This window comes from Phascolarctos cinereus, unplaced genomic scaffold (genome assembly GCF_003287225.1).
Source record: "Phascolarctos cinereus isolate Bilbo 61053 unplaced genomic scaffold, phaCin_HiC Scaffold_1;HRSCAF=81, whole genome shotgun sequence".
Classification (NCBI taxonomy): domain Eukaryota; kingdom Metazoa; phylum Chordata; class Mammalia; order Diprotodontia; family Phascolarctidae; genus Phascolarctos; species Phascolarctos cinereus.
In genome coordinates this window covers 205,900,339-205,924,785 of record NW_027555514.1, presented here as the reverse complement: position 1 = coordinate 205,924,785, position 24,447 = coordinate 205,900,339, and the positions used below count along the sequence as shown (strand labels likewise).

Genomic DNA, 24,447 nt, shown 5'->3' with positions numbered 1-24,447 from the left:
CAAAGGAGACTAAGGTATGGTCAGAGAGGTGAGAGAATAAAGAGAGAACAGAGTGGCCAGTGATGAATACTGAAAAGAAGTCAAAGCATGAGGATTCAGAAAAAGCTAGTGGAGATGGCAATTAAAACATCACTGGCAATTTTGGAGAGAGCATTTTCGGTTGAATAATGAGGTTAAAAGACAAATGTGCCAACAGTGACAACGGGTATATAGATCTTTTTCCCAAGATGATCTGGTTTTCTTTTCTTTTTTTTGACAACTAATTTTAGTTTTCAACATTCACTTCCACAAGATTTTTGAGTTTTAAATTTTCTCCCCCCTCCCACTCCTCTCCTGAATCCTGCCCCAAGAAGGCATATTTTCCTATTAGTCATGATGTAAAGAACAATTAGAACTAATGGGAGGAAACAAGAGAACGAAGCAATAAAACAAAACAACAAAGGAAAAGGAGAGCAAATAGTATGCTTCCATCTGTATTAATAATCCATAGTTCTTTCTCTAGATGTGGACAGCTATTTCCATCATGAGTCTTTTGGAGTTGTCTTAGATCGTTGCATTGCTGAAAAGAGCTAAGTCTATCAAAGTCAGTCATCCTACAATGTGGCTGTTACTGTGTACAATGTTCTCCTCACTTCATTCAGCATCAGTCCATACAAGTCTTTCCAGGTTTTTCTGAAATCTGCTTGCTCATCATTTCATACAGCACATAGACCACAACTTGTTCAGTCATTCCCCAACTGATGGGCATCCCCCCTCAATTTCCAATTCTTTGCCACCACAGAAAGAGCTGCTATAAATATTTTTGTATATGTGGGTCCTTTTCCCATTTTTATGATGTCTTTGGAATACAGACCCAGAAGTGGTATTATTGGGTCAAAGGGTATGCACATCAATTTAGTATTCTGAGAAAATTTAGAAGAAAAAGGTTCCGGAAGAAGGTGGGGCCCCTGAACTAAATCTAAGGTCATTATCTGTGGCCTTCACTCCTATTCACATGCTGCTAAACAAGGCTGGAGAAAATCACAAAAGCATAATGACTGTTTTATTACAAATTTATGTTACATAATCTCAACTGAGCTTTCACTATGGCAAAGCAATCCTTTTACACCTCCCCAAATGACTCACAATCCCATTCACCACAGTGGTTTTTCCAAACATTTTTATCCCTCTTAAAGTGTAATCCAGTGATGCAGACATCCTTGCTATTCCTCACACAAGATCCTCTATCACCTGAATCAGTGGCTGTCCCCCATAATCTGGAGTTTTCAGCTTCCTCATCTCTACCTCTTGGCTTCCTTGGATTCCCAGCTAAAACCATATTTACTACAAGAAGCCTTCTTCAATTACCCTTAATGCTAACTATCTTTCCTCTGAGATTATCTATAATCTATCCTGGATATAGCTTGTTTATACATGGGCACATTTTCTCCCCATTAGAGTATGAGCTTGTTAAGGGCAATGACTGTTTTTTTGGTGAGTTTTTGGTTTGTCTTTTTCTTTTTTTTTTTGCCTGTGTGTGTTCCAAATACAGTGCCTTACATACAATAAGCATTTAATACTGTTGACTGACAACAGAATCAAGCAACTTACTATCACATTACTTAATGACAAAAAACCAAAGTATAGCTAAATCTATTATTCTACTACATGAGAAAGACTGTGTCTTTTAAATAAACAAAATGGATTTTAAAGTAGTGATTTATAGCTAAGAAGCAATACCTTATTTTGTTAGAATTCATGACTATAGTTCCTAACCCCACCTAGAAGTACTTTCTCAATATGCAAAAGATGTTAACTGCCTACACCTGTAGCTCCAATTCTGGATTTATCAAGTCCTAAGATGTCACCTGAGGCAAAGAAATGCTAAGTGATTTATTTACCTTCACAAAGTTAATGTATCCCAAGGCAGCATTGGAACCCAAGTCTTTCTGAATCCAATCCCAGTGTTCTAAACACATATCACAGCTGCCTCTATCACCCTTTAAAGAGGTACTGTATGTTCTTTTTAAAGTGATTAGCAAATTTCATTTAAAATAACTTTAGACAATATAAAATACTTGCTAAGACAAACCCAGGAACTACATGAACAAAATTACAAAACACTTTTTAAACAAATAAAGTCAGATCTAAACAACTGGAGAAATATTGATTTCTCATGGTAGGCAGAGTCAATATTATTTTAAAAAACAATTCTACCTATATTAATTTACTTATTCAATGCCATACCAATGAAACTACCAAAAATTATTTTATACAACTAGAAAAAAAATAACAATTCATCTGGCAGAACAAAAGGTCAAAAATATCAGAGGAATCAACAAAAAAATGTGAAGGAAGGGGGCCTAGCAGTACCAGATTTCAAACTGTATTACAAAGTGGTAATCATCAAAACAATTTGGTACTAGCTAAGAAAAAGAGTGGTGGGCCAATAGAATAGATTAGGTACACAATAAATACAGTAATAAATTACCATAGTAATCTAGTGTTTGATAAACACAAAGATCCAAGCATTGTGAGAAGAAATAAGTATCTAAGAAAAATCGCTAGGAAAACTGAAAAGCAATTTGGCAGATATTAGGTACAGACCAATATCTACCACCATATACCACGATAAGGTTAAAATGAGTACATGATTTAGACAAAAAGGGAGATATCATAATCAAATTAGGAAAGCATGGAATATCTTTCCTGTCAGATCTATGAATAAGGGAAGAATTTATGAGAAAATAAGAGATAGAGAACATTATGGTATGTAAAATGGATAATTTTGATAACATCAAATTAAAAAGGTTTTGCACAAACAAATCCAATGCAGCCAAGATTAGAAGGAAAGCAGAAAAGTGGGAAAACATTTTTACAGCAAGTTTCTTTGATAAAGGCCTCATTTTTCAAATATATAGAGAACTGAGTCAAATCAATAAGAATAAAAGTCATTCAAGGAATTAAAGCTATCCACAGTCACATAAAAATGCTCTAAATCACTTTTGATTAAAGAAATGCAAATTAAAACAACTCTGAGGTACCACATCACCACCTATCAAATTGGCTAATATGACAGAAAAGAGAAATGACAAATGTTGGAGAGACTGTGGAAAAATTGAGATGCTAATGCACTGTTAGTGAGTTGTGAGCTGATCTAACCCTTCTAGAAAGCAATTTGGAACTATGCCCAAAGAACCATAGAACTGTGCATACCCTTTGACCCAGCAATACCACTGCTAGGTCTGTATCCCAAAGAGATCATAAAAAAGGGAAAAGGAACCACATGTACAAAAAATATTTATAGCAGCTCTTTCTGTGGTGGCAAAGAATTGGACATTGAGGGGATGCTCATCAATTGGGGAATGGCTGAAGAAGTTGTGGTATCTGAATGTAATGGAACACTATTGTTCTATAAGATATGATGAGATTTCAGATGAGCAGATTTCAAAAAAACCTGGAAAGACTTACATAAACTGATGCTGAATGAAGTGAACAGAACCAGGCCAATATTGTACACACAGGAACAGCAACACTGTACAACAACCAGCTTTGATAAACTTAGCTCTTCTCAGCAATGCAAGGATCTAAGACAACCCCAAAAGACTCATGATGGAAAATGCTATCCACACCCAGAGAAAAGAACTATGGAGTCTGAATGTAAACTGAGGCATACTATTTTCTCCTTTTTTGTTGTTTTTTCTTTCTTGTGGTTTTTCCCTTTTGTTCTGATTCTTCTTTCACAACATGAAAGGCGAAAATATGTTTATAATATGAATGTATAAGTAGAGCCAATATCAGCTTACATGCCATCCTGGGGGTGGGGGCAGAGGGGGAAAAATCTGGAACTCAAAATCTCATAAAAGTGAATGTCGAAAACAAAAATAAAAAAATACATAAAAACATGTGCATACCTTTGACCTAGCAATACCACTACTATGTCTATATCCCAAAGAGATCAAAGGAAAAGGACCTCAATGTACAAAATTAGTTATAGCAGCCCTTTTTGTGATGGCAAAGAATTGGAAATTTATGGGATGCCCTGATGCCTGATGAGAGTTCTGATCCTCCCCACATTTTAAATATTTAAGCTTAATACAAAACTTCACAGAATAAAGTTTGTAGGCATCCATCAAGCAGAAGAGAGACTCACATGTTGTTCCTACCACTGCTTTCTCACTGCCTTCCAAGAGGTCCCAAAAGTAGAGTGATGACTGTTCCATCTGGTCTTCAATACTGAAAATGAAAAGGCAAAAATAAAGCAACTTAAGAAGCGTGTTGTGGCATTGACACATTATAAATTCCTATCCATATATAGTCAAAGTAATTTTATTTCCAACAGGAAGGAAAACTTAAACTTGAACTGCTAAAGCTGATTAGCCACTTAAGATTTCTAATTCAAGTTAATTTCTGAAACAACCTAACTTAAAAAAAAAAGGCAATCTTTAGGCTAGGGACTTTTGATTGCCAGCATTCATTACACACATTTACCACAAGGAGCTATTATGAGACAGACAAGTTTAAAATTATAATTTACTGATGCTGTATTGTCAACTCATGACAACTGATGTCCAATAAGAGAAATTATACATTAAGTTCCATTATGGATTACTTAAGGGCCCTTCACATGATATTTAGGCAGATAAAAGTTTTGTTTAGTCTAGGGTAAATATACATTTACACACTGCCTGAGCCTACATTCAGTAGGGAGGGAAATGGACAAACATGTACTGGTGATAGCATGGGGAGCCAGTGTGTCTAACTGCAAGAGGCTAAGAATGACTGCATTTTATAGCTTTCATATACAGATTTAGATTTCTTAGAAATCAAATCTCTCACAGATGAATTTTAAACCCACTTTAACAGAATAAAACAAAAACCACCAAACTTTCTAAAAAAGAAAAAACGTTTATAAAGATTATTGGTTTAAAACAAGATGGCAAATATGGATAACTGGAAGGAATGGTGTATTGGAGGAGAAAGGAAGAAAAAAATATTCAAAGAGTCTAATTTGTATAAATCTGCTCTTTGTGCTTTGATACTGGGTTAACTTATTTAGTTTTTACCTGTAGGATGATGGCAGAATACCAAGTACTTCTTTTTGAAAGTTCAATTATTTTGGAATAAGCTAAATTTTGCTTACTCTTTATTCAACAGCAGAGAAATAAGGATGTAAAAACTCTGGGGTAATAAAAAGACCATGCTTTTACCTTAACAACAAGTTTTTCTAATATCCTCAAATTCAGCAGTTTTACATTAAGGTTAGACTGATCTTTGAACAATCTTTTTAAGAATCAGTGCTACAAAGAATATATGAGAAGGGAAGACAGCTAGGTGGCGCAGTAGATGGAGCATCAGCCCTGGAGTCAGGAGGACCCAAGTTCAAATCCAGCCTCAGACACATGATACTCACTAGCTGTGTGACCCTGGGCAAGTCACTTAACCCCAATTGCCTCACAAAAAAAAAGAAATCAGTGCTACAATATTAGAATATATGGCTAGTTAAGGAAAGGACTAGTTTCTTATCCCAAATTTACCCCTTCCAAATACTCCAGCTCTCAATCATAGGATTTGCTGTTCTTCAAAGTTGTTTCTAATTCCCAAATATCAATAAGGTAAAATGAAATTCGTGTCCCATTTTAGGAGAACATTTTCATTACTGTACCTCAAACTCTCGTTTCTCTCAGGGCATGTGAGTTTTGAAAACTTAATGAGGTAGTCTAGTTCTCTTGAAGGCAAATACACTGCACCATTCAAGCCACCTTTGAAGTCCTCTTGAACATGTTCTTGTGTGAAGTTCTGTAAGACATACTGAACTTGAAATATAGTCCGGAGCTTCTTTTTCTCGGCCTCAAGTTTTATCATGTGCTCTCTTCTCTGAGCCTTCTTTTGGGCCTTCAGGAGCTATTAAAAATAAATTCTTATTAAAATGGACTGTCAGCTATACCTCCCAACTAGCAATTTCATATACAGAAAACTAGGCTTATAAGATTTAGAATTAAAAAGGACTTCATATAAGAGCTAGTCTACTTCCTTATTTTACAAGCCCAGGAGATGAAGACTTATAATAGCAGAGCTAGGATTCCAAATCACATTCTTTGACTTCAAATCTAGCACTTTCCCTACATGATGCTACCTTTGTCCTATAAGCCACTGAAATTGTACTCTTAGAACATCTAACCCAAAACGGCTAAAGATTCTCAAATCTCATGTGACAATTAAAAAAGGTAATAGAATAAGTAGCCAATTCTAATTACGCCAATTTACAACTAAGTGCTTTTAAACCTACCAAATATGTACTTATTAAGCACTTACTATAAACCAGGTACTTTGCTGGAGAGCTAAAGAAAACATCAAAAACAGTCTTTTGTCTTTAAGGAGCTTATATTCTAACTGGGGAGAAGATAAAATTGGAATATATAAAGTAAATACAGAGTAAATGGAAGGTAGCCTTAGATGGTAAGGTACTAGCAGTGGAGGGGAGGAAAAAAGGCACCTAGAGGAGGTTGTGCTTGAGCCAAATTTAAAAGGAAGCCAAAGACTCTAAGAGATCTCTTAAAGATGGAAGTTAGAAAGAAGAACAGATAAATGTTCTACTACTATTTTTTTGATACAAATAGGAAAGACAGACATAAAAATGTAGAAAAAACTGAGACAAAAAGAAGTTAAATTACCTAAGATTACCTGGTTAGTGGCAGTGTTAGGACTAGAACCCAGCCTCCTGTCAGCTAACACTACTACTATTCTATCATCTACCATGAGGAGAATTAGTGAAATACACAGTTAATCCTAAAATGGTGACCCACTTTTATCAGAGTAACTTAAAATCAAAATTATATATGTATATATGTATTATTAGTACACAATATATATACATACTACACATATACACACATACAAATATTAATTCTTAATACATATTTTGCTTTTCATGCTCCATACAGTAAAAAGGCTAACATGAAGCTGCAAAGAAAAAAAAGACCAAGGTGAGATATAAAAATGGTCAGTTCCAACCAACCAGATGACTTATTTTGCAATAAAACCTATATGAACTTGTACCCTAAGGCATCATTCCATAGAATTCTGCCCCCTGAAACTGTCATATCAAATAAGCAAATCACACTAAACAATAGTTTTACTTTACTATCTTGGTTGGTTAATCACAATGTATGATCGTCTAATGGAGAAGATCAAAGTACAGATTAGCCAGATGTATTTTAACCCACCAACTTTTTTGGTCACTGGATGCACGATAACGGGACACAATCAATCTGTCTCAATATACAGGGATAGAAGATTACTGGTGATTTCATTCATCTAGGAAACTTCTGGGCAAACCAACTCCCTCTACCAATACAATTTAGCCTTAAAGGGTTTCCTAGAGTAATGAGAAATTAAGTGACTTGCCTGGGCTCATGTTGCCAGTATGTCAGAAATTAGAATGCAGATCTTCCTGACTTTGAGGCCAACTCTCTATGCACCATGCCATTCAACATATACTATATTTAAAATAATCAGGTCCACTGACTTCTGCCAAAATATCATTACAGGACAGTAGAAAAAAGCCCAGCAAGTTTAAAGAAACAAACAAAAAAGGTTTGGAAGAATCTGACAATGAAAGAAAAGCATTGATGTTACTTGTTCAGGGTCTAAAACCCAAATATCTTGTAGAACAAACACAAGCATGACAATTTCTAGTTTGCATATATCCACCCATTATATATGGATACAGGGTTTAAAAAAAAGTTTCCAACAAAACTACAAGAGAATTAATACACAGCTAATTTTAAAAATGTAAATAAAAATATGCCTAATTGAAATAATCCTCCAAAGATACTGATATATAAAAAATATATCTATACCAGGTGAACATTATTATAAAGTTATCTTACAAGTGAGCTATAACGTCCACCATTACCTAAAACAAAAACAAAACTTAATAGCAAACAAATCAAGATTTTACTATTAAGAACTGAAAACTAAATAGATGCCCATTGATTGAGGAATAGTTCAAAAATCATGGTTGCAATCCATAAATGTAATGGAAGATGACTGTGTCACAAGAGATGAACAAGGGATGAACATGAAGAATTTACAGAAGATTTATATGAAATGATGCTGAGTGAAATAAAAAGGTCCAGGAAATAAACAAACAAACAAATAAATATACATACACACACACACACACACATATTATATATATATATATATATAATTACTACAATAATATAAAATAGAACAATAGGGCTTAAATAAGGTTTAAACCAACACTATTCAATTATACCGTGCTTCCAGAGAAGGGTTGAGAAAATGTACCATCTTTGTAGAGGTGAGGATTAAGGGCTATGGAATATTGTATACACTACTGATTTTCAGTTACCCTATTCAAATTGTGTTGCTTTTCCTGAAACGACTTACATCTTGGCTGAGTCCAGAAAAAGTTTTTTGAAGCTCCTTGGCAAATTCCAAGTTATGTAATACTTCTTCATACTTTTCTACTGCCTCCTGTAAAACAATTAAAAAGCAAATATTTAACATGCATGTAGCTATGTCAAAATAAGAGCACTAGTCAGTTTACTTGTCTCAAATCTGAGTTTTTAACACTTCTTGCTAAGCATGAGGACAAACTGGCTCATGGAATCCTTTCTTCCATATGTACATTCTTAGAAGTGTGACACATTAGCTTAATAGCTGCCTCATTCCAAAATACAGTAGCATTAAAAAAATGTCATTAGGAACCATTTGCCTATTATTCTAGCACCTAACACTTAGGACACAGAATTTTCTCTTCCTAATCCAGATCTGAATCAGAACAACAAATATTCAATACTCCAACCATTTTATAAACAAAATTCCATACTGCTACCATAGCTAAAAGAAAATATATGGAGTCCATTAATCAACAAGTATTTATTATTAAGTGAAAACAAGTATTTATTAAGGCACAATAAGTATTCATTAAGGCAGAAGGGATACGAACAAAGATGCAAGGATCCCTACTGGAAAAGGAATTTACATTCTAGGGGAGATAACAAGAATATATATAAATACATGCAGTGTAAATATAAAGTGATTATATACAAAGTAGTTAAATAGAAGGCACAATAGAAGGGAGAGATGATACAAGCAGCTGACTAGGGGAAGGAATCTGAATCAGCTACATATACTTCATGCTTGAGCTGCATCTTAAAAACAAGGAACTCAGAGGTGGAAGTAAAGAGGGACGACATTCCAGTCATGGGGGATGGCTAGTGCAAAGAGACAGGAAATGGAGTCCTGTGTGAGGAACAGAGAGGCCAGTTTGGCAGAAATCAGAGTGGGGGAAGGGAATAATGTCTAAAGAAAGTGGAATAATAGGTTGGTAAGAGGTTTTTTAAAAGCTAAATGGAGGACTTGATATTTGATTTTAAGAGGTAATAGGAAGCCACGGTTCCTGGTTGAGTGGAAGAGTCATACAGTCAGATGTGAGCTCTAGGAAAATTACTTTGGCAATAGCATACAGGATGGAATTGAGTGGGGAAAAACTTGGAGCAGCTCAACCAATTAGGAAGTTGTTGAAATAATCTAGGTGAGGGGCAGCTAAGTAGCTCAGTGGATGGAGCACCAGCCCAGAAGTCTGGAGGAGCTGAGTTTAAATCCAACTTCAGGCATTTGACACTTACTAGCTGTGTGACCCTGGGCAAGTGACTTAACCCCATTGCCTAGCTAAAAAATCATCATCATCATCATCATCATCATCATCATCATCATCTAGGTGAGAGGTATATAGAAGGAGGTCTAGATAGATAGATAGGTTATTCAAAATGCAAGTGAAATCTAGTTTAGCTATTATGTTCTCCTGAAAAGGTCACTTTAATACTGTGTTTTGTAAGACATAAAGCACTTTTCATGCAACAAATAACCTGTTAGAGAAGTAGTACAGATATTACTACCTTCATTTTACAGCTGAAGAACTTGGGGCAGGCTCAGGGATGTTAAATAATTTGTCCAAGGTCCAATAGCTTAACATTACAAAGGACAACACTAGAAGAAATCCCAGTTTTCTGACTGAATTTAATGTTTCTACAATGTGCATGATCATAGTAGCTCCTTCAAAGATTTTAAATTATTCAAAGTATTTCTGCAGAGGAAAAAAATTATCTTCCAAGAACAAGATACGTTTTGTGATATTAACTAGTTACAATAGCACATTCAATTCAATAAGATTTGAGTACATGTTATGTACAAGACACAAAAAAAACCAGGATATTGACTAGAAAGATGACACCTGACCATGGCAATTATCAAAACACTAGACTTGAATATCAGGTTGATTCATGAAGCCTTAAGTAACTACATTTTAACTTAAATGAATGTTATGAGCCTAACTAAACTGTAACTGCTGAGATTCATTCCATAAAGCCTGGTTTTTGAAGAACTATCCTCCTAATGTGCTTATGGGCACTTAGGATTTTTATAACAGTTAAGTACTATAATTCCTTTGAGAATATGAGTTGATACTGTTTGCTGGAGAATGTATATACACACATGTACAATACATATACCGCTTTAACATACTTTTATTTTATTATTGTATATTATAATATCTAAAATATTTTTAGGTGCAGGAAGGGCATTGGTGATTTGAAGAACAGGGAAAAAAGCAGAGTGGTAGTAAATGAAACATCATCATCATCATCATCACAGCATTTATAAAGCGCTTTAAGGTTTACAAAGTTCTTTACATATGTTATATCATTTGATATTATAAAAAAAACCTAGGTAAATAGGTGCTATAATCAATCCCATTTTACAGATGAGAAATTGAGGATAAGAGGTTAAATGACTTTTCCAGGGTCATACAATTAGTGTTTGAGACAGTATTTGAACTCAGGTCTTTCTGACTACAGGTCTAACATCACCTACACCACCACCTAGCTGCTTAAGGGAGAGGATTCATGCCTGATGAAGCCTGAAGGAAACTTCGGACAATAGATTTGCTCAGTACCACAGTAGTCTTAAAGTATTTGAAGGGCTATGACATTTAAGCAGGTTTACACTTATTCTTCTTTGTCCCAGAGTTCAGAACAAGGAACAATGGCCAGAAATTACAGAGGTAGATTTTAGCTCGAGGTAGGAATAAAATCTTTCAAATTATTAGAACTATTCCAAAAGTGAAGGAGTTGCCTTAGACAGTAGTAGGTTCACTTTCACATATCAGAGGTCTTTAAGCAAACTGTAGATGGCCACTGCTAGATACAATGTAGAGGGAATAATTGTTTAGGATTTAGTTTAAGCTTCTGTGGTTCTGTGGGTTTCTAAGTAATGTGAGAGTGGTTAGAAAAAAGACATGAGAAGCTAATTAAAGGGAACGAAAGTTGAAAGAAAGCATAAAGGCTAGAATGAATAGCCAATTTAGAAAAAAAAGCTTTAAATCAAGAAAGAGAGGGTAAGAGTATTATGTTTAGAATTCAGTTTGAAAGACTGAAGTCTTACCCTCTTTTCCTTCACTACGTACTAAGTCTATTCCCTTTATCAAAGTCTAATCAAAAGACTACAATAAATTCACACTACAAAGCTACTAAGATGAAATGAGATATTTGTAAAACATTTAGCACAGTTCCTGAGACATAGTAGGTGCTATAAAACAGTTAGCTATTATTACTAATCTTTTTTTTTCCAAAGAATATATTTCATAAAAGAGAGGGGCCATTTAGTCCAAATTAAAAACTTTAAGTTACACAAACTGGATAGCCTACAGCTGAGAGCTCTATAGACCCTTCAGCTATCTGGAACCTGGGTTTTGTCACCTTCAGAGACAAAAGGGTTAGTTTATGGGGCAGCTAGGTGGCTCGGTGGATAGAGCACCCGCCCTGGATTCAGGAGGACCCGAGTTCAAATCCGGCTTCAGACATATCAGACATATAACACTTACTAGCTGTGTGACCCTGGGCAAGTCACCCTATTGCCCAGGAAAAAAAAGGGGGGGGGTTAGTTTAATGGGCTTTAAAGTTGATCCAACTCTAATTCTGCAGTTAGAACAACTGAAGCCCAGAAAAAAAAAGTAAAGCAATTTGATCACACCATGCAGCAAAGAACAGAGCCAAGAGTTGAACTCTCAACTCTAATTCTTCAAAAGCTCTAATTATAGAGAAGCAGGGGGCTTGCAAGATACCCTAAAAAGTTGACTTCAATCTCAACATGAGTGAATTTGGTATATCTTCCTCACAATCCGAGCCCCCCATATCCCACTCCCCAAAAAGCATTAGGTCTAACAGTGTTACAGAGCAGCAGCTTTGGGCTCAGGATAAAGTGAAAAAATTGTAATAATTAGTGTTTTCTAGCAGCAGAACATGTTGCCTCAAAGTAACGAGCTCTTACTAGGAAGGGGAGAAATATATTTGGAAACAACATCAATAAATAACATTGTTGTAAAATAGTATATTCTCCATTCAAGTAGAGCAGGGCTTCTTAACCTAGGGTCTGTAAACTGCATTTTAAAAAAAATACATTTTGTTAACTATTTACATACAAATACAAGTGTTTTGTTATCCTATATTTTATGCATTCTAAGAATGGGCCCACATAGACTGCCAAAGGAGTTCATGACACAAATAAGGTTAAGAACCTCTGAAGTAGAGCACAGATGACAACTAGTGTCCATAAGGTTGTAAAAGGGATTATACCAAGTAATGAGTCGGACTAGATAATCTCCCAAGGTTCCTTCCAATTCTGATTCTAAGGTCCAGTAAGCTACACCACATAGATGACTACCTCCAGTCTATGTATAAGCTGCTTCTAGGGAGACCAATTAATGGAGATATTCACCCAGTATAGAATTCAGGCAAACTGCCAAGCTAGTTTGCCAGCTGCTACAGAAAAAAGACAATTTGACCTACAGTTAAAATGCAGAGTGTAAGAAGGGGTGGAGAAAACCCGGAGTTTAAGCAAAAAAGCAGAGACAAATTACTATGGCAGAAAGAAGGGCAAATAAAAGCCTAACTAGACATGCCAGTGACCTGAGAAAGAGAGCAATGCCTTATCTTTACTTAATGCACCTTGGTATAAGTGATCAAAACTAAGTTAAAAGACAAGTACATAAACATATCATACGCACTTCAAAATTCCTCCATAGTAGAGAATTTGCATAAAAGAACCTCTTTAGGTACTAATGCCACAAAAACGTACAAGGACAGGGAAAGTCATTTGAAGCTAAGTCATTATTCTTCCCTCATTTGCTCTAGTGATGATGGCAAAAGGAAAGAAAAAATTACTCAGCAAAAACTGCCTAGGAATCCTCTTTTGGGGCTGCCCTGGGTTTGTTTCCTCATGATCCTATCTTTTTGATAAGAAGAGTTGGAAAAGAAAAGGATAGAAACTTTATTTCAACTAAGATTCAGGTGTAGAGCTTCAAATTAAAAGACAAAATCCATTCAACACTTTAAGAAGATGCATAGAAAGTTGGCTATCCTCCAAAACCCAAAGGAGAAGAAGAAAAAGAATTACCTTGAAGCACTTGCCTCTCATATTCTGTACCCCAAATAACTAAGTTATTGATAGAACCTAATAGCAAGTATACTTAAATCTCAGAGACATGAAGACTCAATGAAACCTTTACTCTACCTGCTGTATCTTCATTTCTCTTCCCCATTCTACAAAGTCCTTAGCCCTATCAAATACAGAGGTTTTTTCCTCTTAAAAACTGAAAAAAGCAAATTTTCTAGAGGATGACTATCTACTTACCAATTGGTCTGAATTGAGTGGCTCTCCATTTTTCAGGCGATCCTTATAATCTTCTAGTTTGAGCTACAAATAGAAAAACTTTTAGTTTGAAAAAAGTTAAGTTTGAAGATTAAATGTTTCTAAATAAAGTCTACTTTCCTGCTATGTACAAGACATTTTGATAAAAGCTGGGAAAACAAATGAAAGACGACAGCCAAGTGTTTAAGCATCTCATTGAATGTGGGCCAGGAGATATGATGGTTTACATACGCATACAAATAACTGGTGTATAGGGTAAAAATGCAATAAGAGTGGAGCAAAGATTGAGCAAAAGTGCTCTAAGATTTGAGGGAGAGAGAATTTTCAGCTGTGAGGAAGATCAGAAATCAAGATAGGCATCATAGAAGCAATAACACCTAAAACATTCCTTAAAGGAAGGATTAACAAGCAAGTATAAACAGTAATATATATTAGGTTTGGGTTTAGCTGAGAGGGGCAAGGGAAAGGAGAAAAATGGAAATGGTTTTCTGCCTGTGTAAATGGATAGTAGGATGAGGCTGGCTGAGTGGCTAGCATTCCTGGTTGGTTAGAACACAGAAAACATGAAGGGAATAATGTGAAATAAAGTTGGAAGAGCATGTTGGAGCCAGATTATGGCTGGTCTTAAGTGACAGGCTGAGGAATTTGCATTTTATCTGGGAAGCAACAAGGATCCAAGGAAGGTTTTTAGCAAGGAAGTGACATGATCAGACCTTAGCATTAGGAACATTCGGGCAGCTATGGAGATGAATTATAGAAGGGAATAAGAGAAGACAGATTAAGAAAGTATCACAATAGTTTGGGCAAGAGGCAACAAGGGCCAGAACAAAAGCAGTTGAAATGGAAGTTGAAAGGAAGGGTGCACTTAGTAGCTGTGTGACCCTGGGCAAGTCACTTAACCCCACTGCCTAACCAAAAAAAAAAAAAAAGGAAGGGATGAAGGTGAGAAATACTGTAGTGACAGAATTGAGGGGACTTAGCAAGGAAATAAATATGAGGAATAGAGGAGAGGGAAAAGAAAAAGTCAAAGATGAATAAGATTGAGTGGTGGTCACAGCCAAGTTCAATTTTGTATATACTGCTTTTGATGAGCTGACAAAACACACAGGTATGTCTTGAAGGCAGCTGAAGACAACAGAATTGATCTTAGGAGGGAAAGATTTCAGTTGTTTATACAGATTTGACCATCATCTATCTAGACTGATATCTAGCCATGGAAATGATCCTGAAAATTTCCCATGAAACTCAAGTTAAATTTAAGTTGCTCATCTGTAAGATTAGCATTTGATTACGGTAAGCGAACTAAGACATTTGCTAGTTAAAGAATTTATTAAAAACAAAACAAAACTTGGTAATACTGAGAACTCCAGAAATGCTACTATTTCAAAGCCTCTATAATTACAGCAAGAGGTGGGGAAGGGGAGAAGAAAACATATATCTGTTTAGTCAAATTGGGTAAATTAAACAGCTATTATAAAATGAAAAAAACATCTATTCTTAAAGAGTTTATGATTTAGTAGTATAAGCTATGTTTAGTACTGGCACACATATAGGACTATATTCCTAAAATAGAATCTTTGAAAGAAGGAAAAAAATTAAACATATGCTGAAAAAATAATTTATTATAGAGGACACTTTGGTTTTACGCACCAGATCTGGAGGGAGGCAAAGGCAAGGGAGAAGAAATATAATGTATATTCTAATCAAAAATATGAAGTTGAAGTGGTACAAAGGAGAGGTCCAAAATATTATGAGCAATGGAGATCACTTTCAATTAGATAAAGAATCAGCAAAGAAATTTATCAAGGAAAATTTCACAGAAGTAGGGCACCTAAGCTGGCATTTAACACAAAAAGGTTATCTAAAAAAGGTCAGAGTTGAGGGTTGGAGAATGAGGGCAGAGAAGAGGAGAGTTCATGCTAGGTACAGAGAACAGCACAAAGTGGTCATCCAGAATAGGACAGAGGAGTAGTCAGCTTGGTTTAAACCAAATAATAGCTTATCATGCTTTAAGGCTTGCAAAAGGCTTTACATATGTGATTTAATTTGTTTCCCACAATAACCCTCAGAGGTAGGTGGAATTATTATCTCCATTTTGCAAAAGAGAAGCTAAGTGACTTGTCCAGGGTCACACAGCTAATTAAGCACCTGAGGCAGGATTCAAACTTGCGGTTTCCTGATTCTTAATCCAGTGGTCAATCCCTTATGCCCTCTCACTGCAAAGGAATAGTATTGGAATGCTAGAGGGCTTTAAGCACCATAAGGAGTTTATACTATACTTGCAAGGTAACAGGGAGTCACTGAAGTTTGTTTTTTTTTAATTAGAGGGAGTGATGTAATCAAAACACTGCATTAGGAAGCTTACTTTGGCAGCTAAGTGAAGGCTGAATTAGGGAAGAAAAGCAATTGCATGAAGACAGACCAGTTAAGAAGCTAGTTCAAGTTCAAGTAAAAAGTGGTGAGGTCCTGAAGCAGGATTGTTGTAATCAAAATGGAAAGAAACAGATGCTATATTATGGGAAGCAGAATCAAATCAACAAGACCTGGCAAACAAGTGAATGAGAGGTGACAGAGAGAGAAAAATCAAAGATATTATTTACTTTTTGGGTGACTGGAAAGATGGAATACTGTCTTCCACCAGAAAGAGAAGTTGGTGTAAGGGTAGAGGTTAGAAATAAGGAGTTCAGTTTTGTAAATACTGAATTTGTAATGCCAGCAGGACATCCAGATACAGAAACCTAGCAGATTTTTAGAAATATCGAACTATAATCTTGAGGAGATATAAGGGCTGGAGATAAAAATTTGGAGGTTTAAGAGCCTAGAGATGGTAACTGAAGCTACAGTAATGAATGACATGCTAGAGAAAAGGCCCTAAGGCAAAAGTTTGGGGGACACCCCTATGAGGGGCACGACAAGGAAATGGAACCAGCATAGAAGAAAAAGAAGAAATGGTTATAGAGGCATAAATACAACCATGAATGAAGGTGTTTAGAAGGAATGGTTGTTAAGAAAGAAGTGGTATCCCACAATGCCTTATGCTTTGTTGAAGTCAAAGAGGAGTGGAGAAAGATAAGGCAAGAAGACCACAAGGCATTAATTTTTAAAAAGAATAGTTTCAGTAAAATGATAGGAATGTGTCAAATTGAAAAGGGATTAAAAAGTGAGTGTAATGAGTATAACCTATTTTTTCTAGAAGTTTTTTTGGTAGAAGGGAAGTTTCCGGTTATCTTTTGTGATAATGAAGGTAAAGGGGTGGGAGAGGAAGGATAGGCACATCTGAGCACACGTTTGTGGACTGAAGGGAATGGAGATTGAAGAGCCATTAGAGAAAATGGATGATTGATAGAACAAGGTTATAAAGAAAAAAGGGTGTCATGAATATAGGTACAGGGGTTAACCTTGGCAAGGAGGTTCACCTCATCCTCTAATATCAAAAGGAAGAAGAAAAGAAGCAGATGACAGTGAGAAGTGTTTCAGAGGGATAGGTGAAATGAGGAACTCATACCATATCATGTATTACCTCAAAAGGGGAGAATCATTTGTTGAGAGTAATTTAAAGTCAGGTACTTAGAAGCAAGGTTTGGAACAACCCACTGTTCAGGATAGAGGGCATCCAGTACTATGCTTATATTAGCTCAATTCTTTGTTGTTCGCTTCAACTGTACCCTTTTCGATGTGCCAAGTACAAGAGTTATAACTTTCATACTGAATTTTTAAAAAGCAACACATGAAAATAGCACTTGGGCTGAATCTACTATAATGTGAGAAATGATAAATTTTTGCTGTTAAGTGTATACACTGGTACAATGATAACCTCATGTACTCACTGTCAAGCACTTGATGGTAGTCCTATAACATTATGTTAGCTTACACACAAATCTAGTTAAATGAATTTAAAATTATGTAGTATATGCTCAAAGGCCATCACTCTTAAGTTTCCAGTATACAGCAGACATTGTACACCATTTGCATAGACCATACTATTGACCTATCATCAATATGACCTAAGCTTTTTGTATCCAGTAAAGTTGAAGAATTTGTGCTGATCCATTCATATTCATACATTGCAAAGTCAGATCAGGCCCATTCTGTGGCAACAGACATGCTACAAGTAAATGGCTCTTCCAAGTACTAAAAAAACTATGACCACAAAAACTAGCTCCACATTAGCCCAATCAGACTTACCATTTGAATAACACACCTACACACACACCTTCCACAAAAACAGCTCCTAAAGTTTTCAGTAGAACTTGGTTTCACATTTATATTCCAATATTTGAAATTCAGGGCCATAAAACCCACCCAGTGGGTACCACCATTTTAGAATACTCAGAGGGAATCACTAATAATTATTAAATAAATAAAATTTAATACATGAAATACTATTTAATATTAGCCCCATAACTCAAAGAAATTAGTTACGACATGAATTTGGAATTTTAACATCAACCTTTGTAGTCACACTAGGCCCACATTAAACCTTTCACTTTCGATAAGCATCTCTAAGATTTACTTCTTGACCACGTCATCTTTAAGCTATAAATTAGTATTGCTGGAATAGTGTATCATTCCTCAAGCTTCCCATCACTGCTGCAGCTGTACTGCAATAACTACTGCAGAAAGAAGATAAACAAACAAGGCATGGGGTTTTCAAGTTATTAGTATTCCTTCTCTCTGAGTAATGCCCCTCTCATTTAAAAAGAAAAAAGATAAATGCTCTAATAAATCTCTAAGCATTTAGACAACAGCATGCAAAGTAATAGTATAAAGCATAAACTCTTCAGCTAAACTGATAACAAATAATTCTAAATTTTGCTTTGCACGCACACTAGATCTTGATTCTATTCTTAGAAGGTGAGGTGTCTAAGTTAAACACGAATTTTTTGTTTTGAAACATCCCACCTAACAAAATGAAAAAAGTTACCTTCTTTTTTTCAATATTTCTAATCTTGTGTTTGAGACATATAAGTCCATTATCAATGTAGGTCTCATAGGCCTGGGAAGAAGTTACCACTGAATTGAGAGCAGACCGCAGGGGGCTCAGGGGAGGCTGGCTCTCCCCACATTGGCTGTGATTCACTTGCTGCTTGGCTGATTTCATATTCCCCACTTTGCTCTCCTCTGAATGGCCTGAAGGTAAGTGGCTACATAAAGAGAACGAAGAAAGCAGCACCATTGAAATAGATGTAGCTAAAATAAGGGAGTGAGGGAAGAGAGATAAGCATTAGTACAAATAGACATAAGATAGGCACAAATTAGAACTAACAAAAAAAATCTCTTACCACAGAACAAATCTCTAACCCCATCCCCTCTAAATTCTTTATTATTGCCAACATTCCCTCTCCCCAAGTTCAAAGCCAAGTGAAATGCCCACTGCTGAATCTCCTCCCACTACTCTTTACCATAGTACCTGGTGCCAAGTACCAGTCCGACACTAGAGATTATTCATGAAAAAAGGACAAATGTCCACACTGGCGATGATTCCAGAAAATTGAGCTTTTCCCTATAGTCAGGCAGACAGAACTGCAAATCGAGCCACTGAAAAGGCCAAACTCGAAATACTTTTCGTAGACATCTCACATGCCAAAATTTGCAGGACTCATCCCCGTCAGAGACTTGGAAACAGCTCATTTTAATTCTCTAAAGAAAATGCTTCCCATGCAACTTCCAAGTAGTTAAGAGCTAAGATTAAAACATCAAGAAGAACCTTAGACTACCGGTTTGCACCTTCACCTCAATTTTCCGTAACTGACGGAAAGTACCTTTGCAGGAATGCAGCCAGCCCTGGGATGCTACACCCTAGTCTACATAGGCTTAGGACCAGGCAGACCTCAGAAGCGCTGTTGGTTATGTTTTCCTTTTTACTAAACTCACAAACTTTCACAGGCTAATACTTACACATTCATCTTTAGTTAACAGCCATCAGCTGCCCATCCTTCTTTCCCTTGTTAATAGCACTGCCAGGTGAGTTTTAGTTTCTCTTCACTAACTATCCCCACTCCCTGAAAAGCCTCTCCCCCACTCCAATCAAGTGCCAGGCAGAGACAGGCTCAGCCTTCAGTAGGTAACTCGATCCCCAAACCTAAAAGCTTTGGGTACATGGCCGGGGGATAAGCAGGCAACGCCCAGCGCCCTTCCACCCTTCCAAACGTTCCCACCTAGCAGACAGTGGCACAGTAGCATGGAGTTTTTCCAGTTACAGGAGAAAAGAAAAAACGAAAAACCTTGCCCTTGACCTCCTCTCGCCACAAGGCCTTCCCCTGCCCCTGCGTCGCTGCTCCCGACTCCGACAGAGGAGTAAAAGCCGCAGCCGCAGTTGCGGCTGCCACCCCCGCAGCGGCTGCGGTCCGCTCCGCCGCAAGCACGAGATGCCCTCACCTCCGCACCCCGAGCCTGAGCCAGCTGCAGCGCTGGAGGCTGAAGCTCCGGCTCCCAGGCTTTCCCCTCTGGCGGCTGCCGACGCCAGTCGGGCTGCTCGGGAGATACAGAGATGCCTAACACCTCTGCGCTCCCTCTCCCCTTCTCGCCCCTCTCTCCCAAAGTCGGAGGCGCGGCGGCCGCAGGGCCGCTACGCCTTACCAGCCAAGCCAAGCCCAAGCGAAGGCTCAGGCCCGCCCTCTCCAGCGCAGACCTTTTATAGAGCCTCCCTTCCTCCCCCACCCAGCGTTAGCTCGCTAGCCCAAATAGTTGCTCCTCCCCTCGGCCCAACCGCCGAAACCCTCCCTTCTCCTGCGTACCGATTCCCACCCCGGCGGGCAGTGCAACCTTTCTGAACCCCCAGCGTGGCCCGGTTTTTCTGCGGAAGGTCTTCGAGTGGGCAATAGGTTATTCTCAAAATACCGATCTCACACCCGTTCTGTAGGAGCCCTTCAGCAAGGCAATAGGTTCTTCTTGAAAAGGGAGGGAAAGGGTAAAGGAGAAAAACCTGGAGTTAATTCGGCTGGAGAGGCGCGTTCAAGAAGTGACTGCATTTCAGTGGAGAAGGACACACAGACTGGCCCTTTAAATACTGTCCTTCAGGGCAGGGATTTTGTGTGGCATCCATCCATGGCATCCATTATCGAGCATTTATCAAGTGCTATATGCTGTACTAAACAAGCTACTTTGGACTAAAGAAGACTTGAACCTTCAACTGACCCAGGTCACTTTCAGCATATTAGGTAGTTAGTTATCTAGGACTGCGGTACAGTTGCTGATCTGCACTGGGAGAAGGAATTTCCTTATAGACACTTTCCCTGAACCCCATCTGAGGTCTCTAATGTTCCCTTACTCCATTTTGGGGTACTAGAAGCTGTATGATCATTATTTCCCTTTCCCCTCCTCTACACTTCAATGCATGAGCTACCTGAACACTTTATATTCGCGAGTGAGTATATACCTTAAAGAAGTTTGGAAATTAACTTACTTATGGGTCCTCAGGACGGTGACCTTCCCAAAAGAAAATGTCAATTAAAATTTAGTGAATGAATGCCCACAACATTAAAGCCCTTATTCAGGCTATAGTGAATTAATCTACAGATTATTACTGTAATCAAATAAATGTATGGTAAGCCTGCAGAAGTCTGAAAAAAATACATTTTCAGCCTGGTAAAACAAAAAAGTGAAAGAATATTCTTCGTTCAGTATGTACCTTTTTAATTTTAATCTTGAATCTGGTGCTTTAAGATTTTCTAATGGGAAATAAGAAAAATGTTAGCTACATTTAATAATTCCACTTGACAGATTTTATTAAACATGGTCAGCAGCTACTCCTTTACATTTAGAAGATCCTTTACAAATAAGATTAATTGTGAGTCCTGGATTGAGGAATTAAGAAGTATTTTAGATAAAAGATATAAACAGAGAAAGTTCAAGAATATAATCAGGGGAATAGTGATCAGTTTTGAAATCTTGTCCAAAAAATACAGAGGATGTTATTTAATTCAACATTCCTTTATATTATGTTTTGCCATTGATAACCTTACTTTTATAAGATTTTGTATGTGTTTTGCAGCAGTAATAATTTACACTAATGTTTCATTTTAGTAGCAAGTCCCTGAGTGCATATGTGGCTTAATGGAGGGACAAACCCTAGATTATTCATTTTCATCATCACTCACAGCCAGAAGAAGATAAACAGATGCTGCAGAATGTGAGAGAAGAACACTGTGCTGTTTTCCATGACTGCACAATAAACAGGGGCCATAAAAAGAGAAACAATGAACATGACTCCTTTTGTTCAGTAGGCTGGCCTGGATTTGGCAGGATTTCTATAAATAGAGGCCCCATAGTTTTTTCTTGAACTATTTTCAATTCAATGCAACAAACATTCATTAAGTGTCTAGCATGTACAAGTCACTGTGAAATGCTGAAGATAACAAACAGAAAAATGAGAGTAGCCCAATTCTCAAATATCTTATATTCTACTGGATAAACACAATATTTTAATCCAAAATTCAATCCAACAGGCTCAATCACTGGGGACACAAAAACAAAAATAAAAATTGAGTCCCCCAAAGATCCAAGTTTTTGTAACAAGAATTCAGTATATTCACAAAAATTGTTAAGAAAACTGGAAAGCAGTTTGACAGAAACTAGGTATAGGCCAACATCTCACACTGTGTGCCAGGATAAGGTCAAAACTGGTACATGATTTAGACATAAAGGGTGATATCATAAGCAAATTAGAAGAGCATGGAATATTTTACCTGTCAGATTTATGGATAAGGGAAGACTTTATGAAAAAAAAAGAGGTAGAAAGCATTATGGCATGTAAAATGGATAATTTTGACTGCATCAAATTAAAAAAAGTTTTGCACAAACAAAACTAATGGAACCAAGATTAGAATAAAAGCGAAAAACTGGGGAAAATATTTTACAGCAAGATCTGTGACAAATGTTTTATTTCTCAAATATATAGAGAACTGAGTCAAATTTATAAAAACACAGGTCATTCCCCAATTGATAAATGGTCAAAGGATATGAACAGGCAGTTTTCAGAAGAAGAAGTCAAAGCTATCTATAGAAATGTGAAAAAATGCTCTAAATCACTTTTGATTAGAGAAATACAAATTAAGACAACTCTGAGGTATCATGTGACATCTATCAGATTGGCTAAAATGACAGGAAAGGAAAATAACGATTACTGGAGGGGATATGGAAAATAGGGACACTCATGAATCAGTTAGTAAACTGATCTAACCATTTTGGAGAGCAATTTAGAACTATGGCCAAAGGGCTATACAATCATGCATACCCTTTGATCCAGCAATTCTAGGTTTGACCCCAGAGATCAAAGAAAAAAGGAAAATTCTTATACTCTGTGTAAAAGAATAGTTATAGCTGCTCTTTCTGTAGTGGCAAAGAATTAGAAAATGAGGAGATGCCCATCAACTGGGAAATGGCTGAAGAAATGACGGTATGTGATTATGATGGGATACTATTGTGCTATAAGAAATGATGAGCAGGATGCTTTCAGAAAAACCTGAGAAGACATATGAATTGATGCAAAGTGAAGTAAGCAGAACTAGGAAAACAGTAATCCAATACTGTATGATGATCAACTGTGAATGACTTAGCTATTCTCAGCAATACAATGATCCAAGACAATTCTGAAGGACTAATGATGAAAAATGTTATCCACCTCCAGAGAAAGAACTGATGGAGTGTAAATACAAATTGAAGCATACTTTTTTTTTACTTTCTTTATTATTCTTGGGGTTTTTTGGTATGTGTTCTGTGTTTTCTTCTGCAACATAATTAAGATGGAAATATGTTTTGCATGACTGTGCATATGGTCTATATCAAATTGCTTGCCTTCTCAGGAAGAGGAGAGGAGAAGGGAGAGAGGGAAGGAGAGAATATGAAACTCAAAATTTTAAAAAAGAATGTTAAAATTTTTGTTTACATGTAATTGAGGGAAAAAAATAAAAATTAAATATGTTTTTTGTTTAAAGAGTCCCTACCCTAAAGGAGCTAATGTTTGATTTGAAGGGTATGCCAAGGCAGGAAATAGCATGTTGATTCAGGCAGAATAGACAATAGTCTATATGATGGTAATATAGGGAGTGTGTGAAAGGAGATAATACGAAATAACATAGGAAAAGTAGATAGGACCTAAGTTGTAGAGAATCTTAAATGACTGACTGAGTAGTTTGTCACCAAAGATTTTTAAATAGTATAATGAAATAGTCAGACCTGGGCCTTGGAAGATTATTTTGGCTATTGTATGGAGCAGTAATGTCAAACAAATAGAAATGGATCCTGCAGGCCACATATTGACTTAGAAAACCTCAAATTAACATGTGTAATTGTATTTTTATTTATTTTGTTAAGCATTTCCCACTTAAATTTTAATCTGGTCCCAAAGTTTTCTGTGTTTTGACACCTCTGGTATGGAAGATAAATGAAAGGAGCCTGGAAATGCGAAAAGCGATCAGGAAGCTGTTACAATTCCAAATGACAAGAGCTTGAAGTAGGACAAATACTCTGTGAATTGATAGAAGGAGACTTGTTCACTGGTGACATGAACAGTCTTGGGACATCTTCCAAGTCTGAAGAGCCCTGACTCTTGACTTTTTATGCCTTTAGGTGACCAGAAAGCCATGGCAATATAGTTACGGGCTACCAGGAAGCTGCATCAATGAAAATGTGGCTTGAGCCATAGGCCTCTAAGTCAATCAAATCCTGGGAATAGCCTTTTAGGGAAACAACAACAACAACAACAACAACAAAACCCAACAGCCTGAT

At 36.8% G+C, this 24,447-nt stretch overlaps 1 protein-coding gene across 5 annotated transcripts in view; it reads right to left on the bottom strand.

The window, feature by feature from the left end:
• Window positions 1-20,332, bottom strand: part of CAPRIN2 (caprin family member 2) — a 63,312-nt gene extending 42,980 nt beyond the window's left edge. For 3 of the 5 annotated variants that reach the window (XM_078156643.1, XM_078156647.1, XM_078156653.1), the window contains exons 1-6: window positions 20,098-20,332; window positions 18,644-18,909; window positions 13,702-13,764; window positions 8,398-8,484; window positions 5,645-5,883; window positions 4,133-4,215 (exon numbers count right to left, since the gene is read on the bottom strand). In XM_078156643.1, coding sequence (XP_078012769.1) covers window positions 4,133-4,215; window positions 5,645-5,883; window positions 8,398-8,484; window positions 13,702-13,764; window positions 18,644-18,895 — 724 coding nt within the window. In that variant the 5' untranslated portion in view covers window positions 18,896-18,909; window positions 20,098-20,332. The remainder of the gene's footprint in view (window positions 1-4,132; window positions 4,216-5,644; window positions 5,884-8,397; window positions 8,485-13,701; window positions 13,765-18,643; window positions 18,910-20,097) is intronic. The other 2 variants (XM_020975827.2, XM_020975829.2) reach the window with 2 other exon arrangements.
• Between the last annotated feature and the right edge of the window lie 4,115 nt (window positions 20,333-24,447).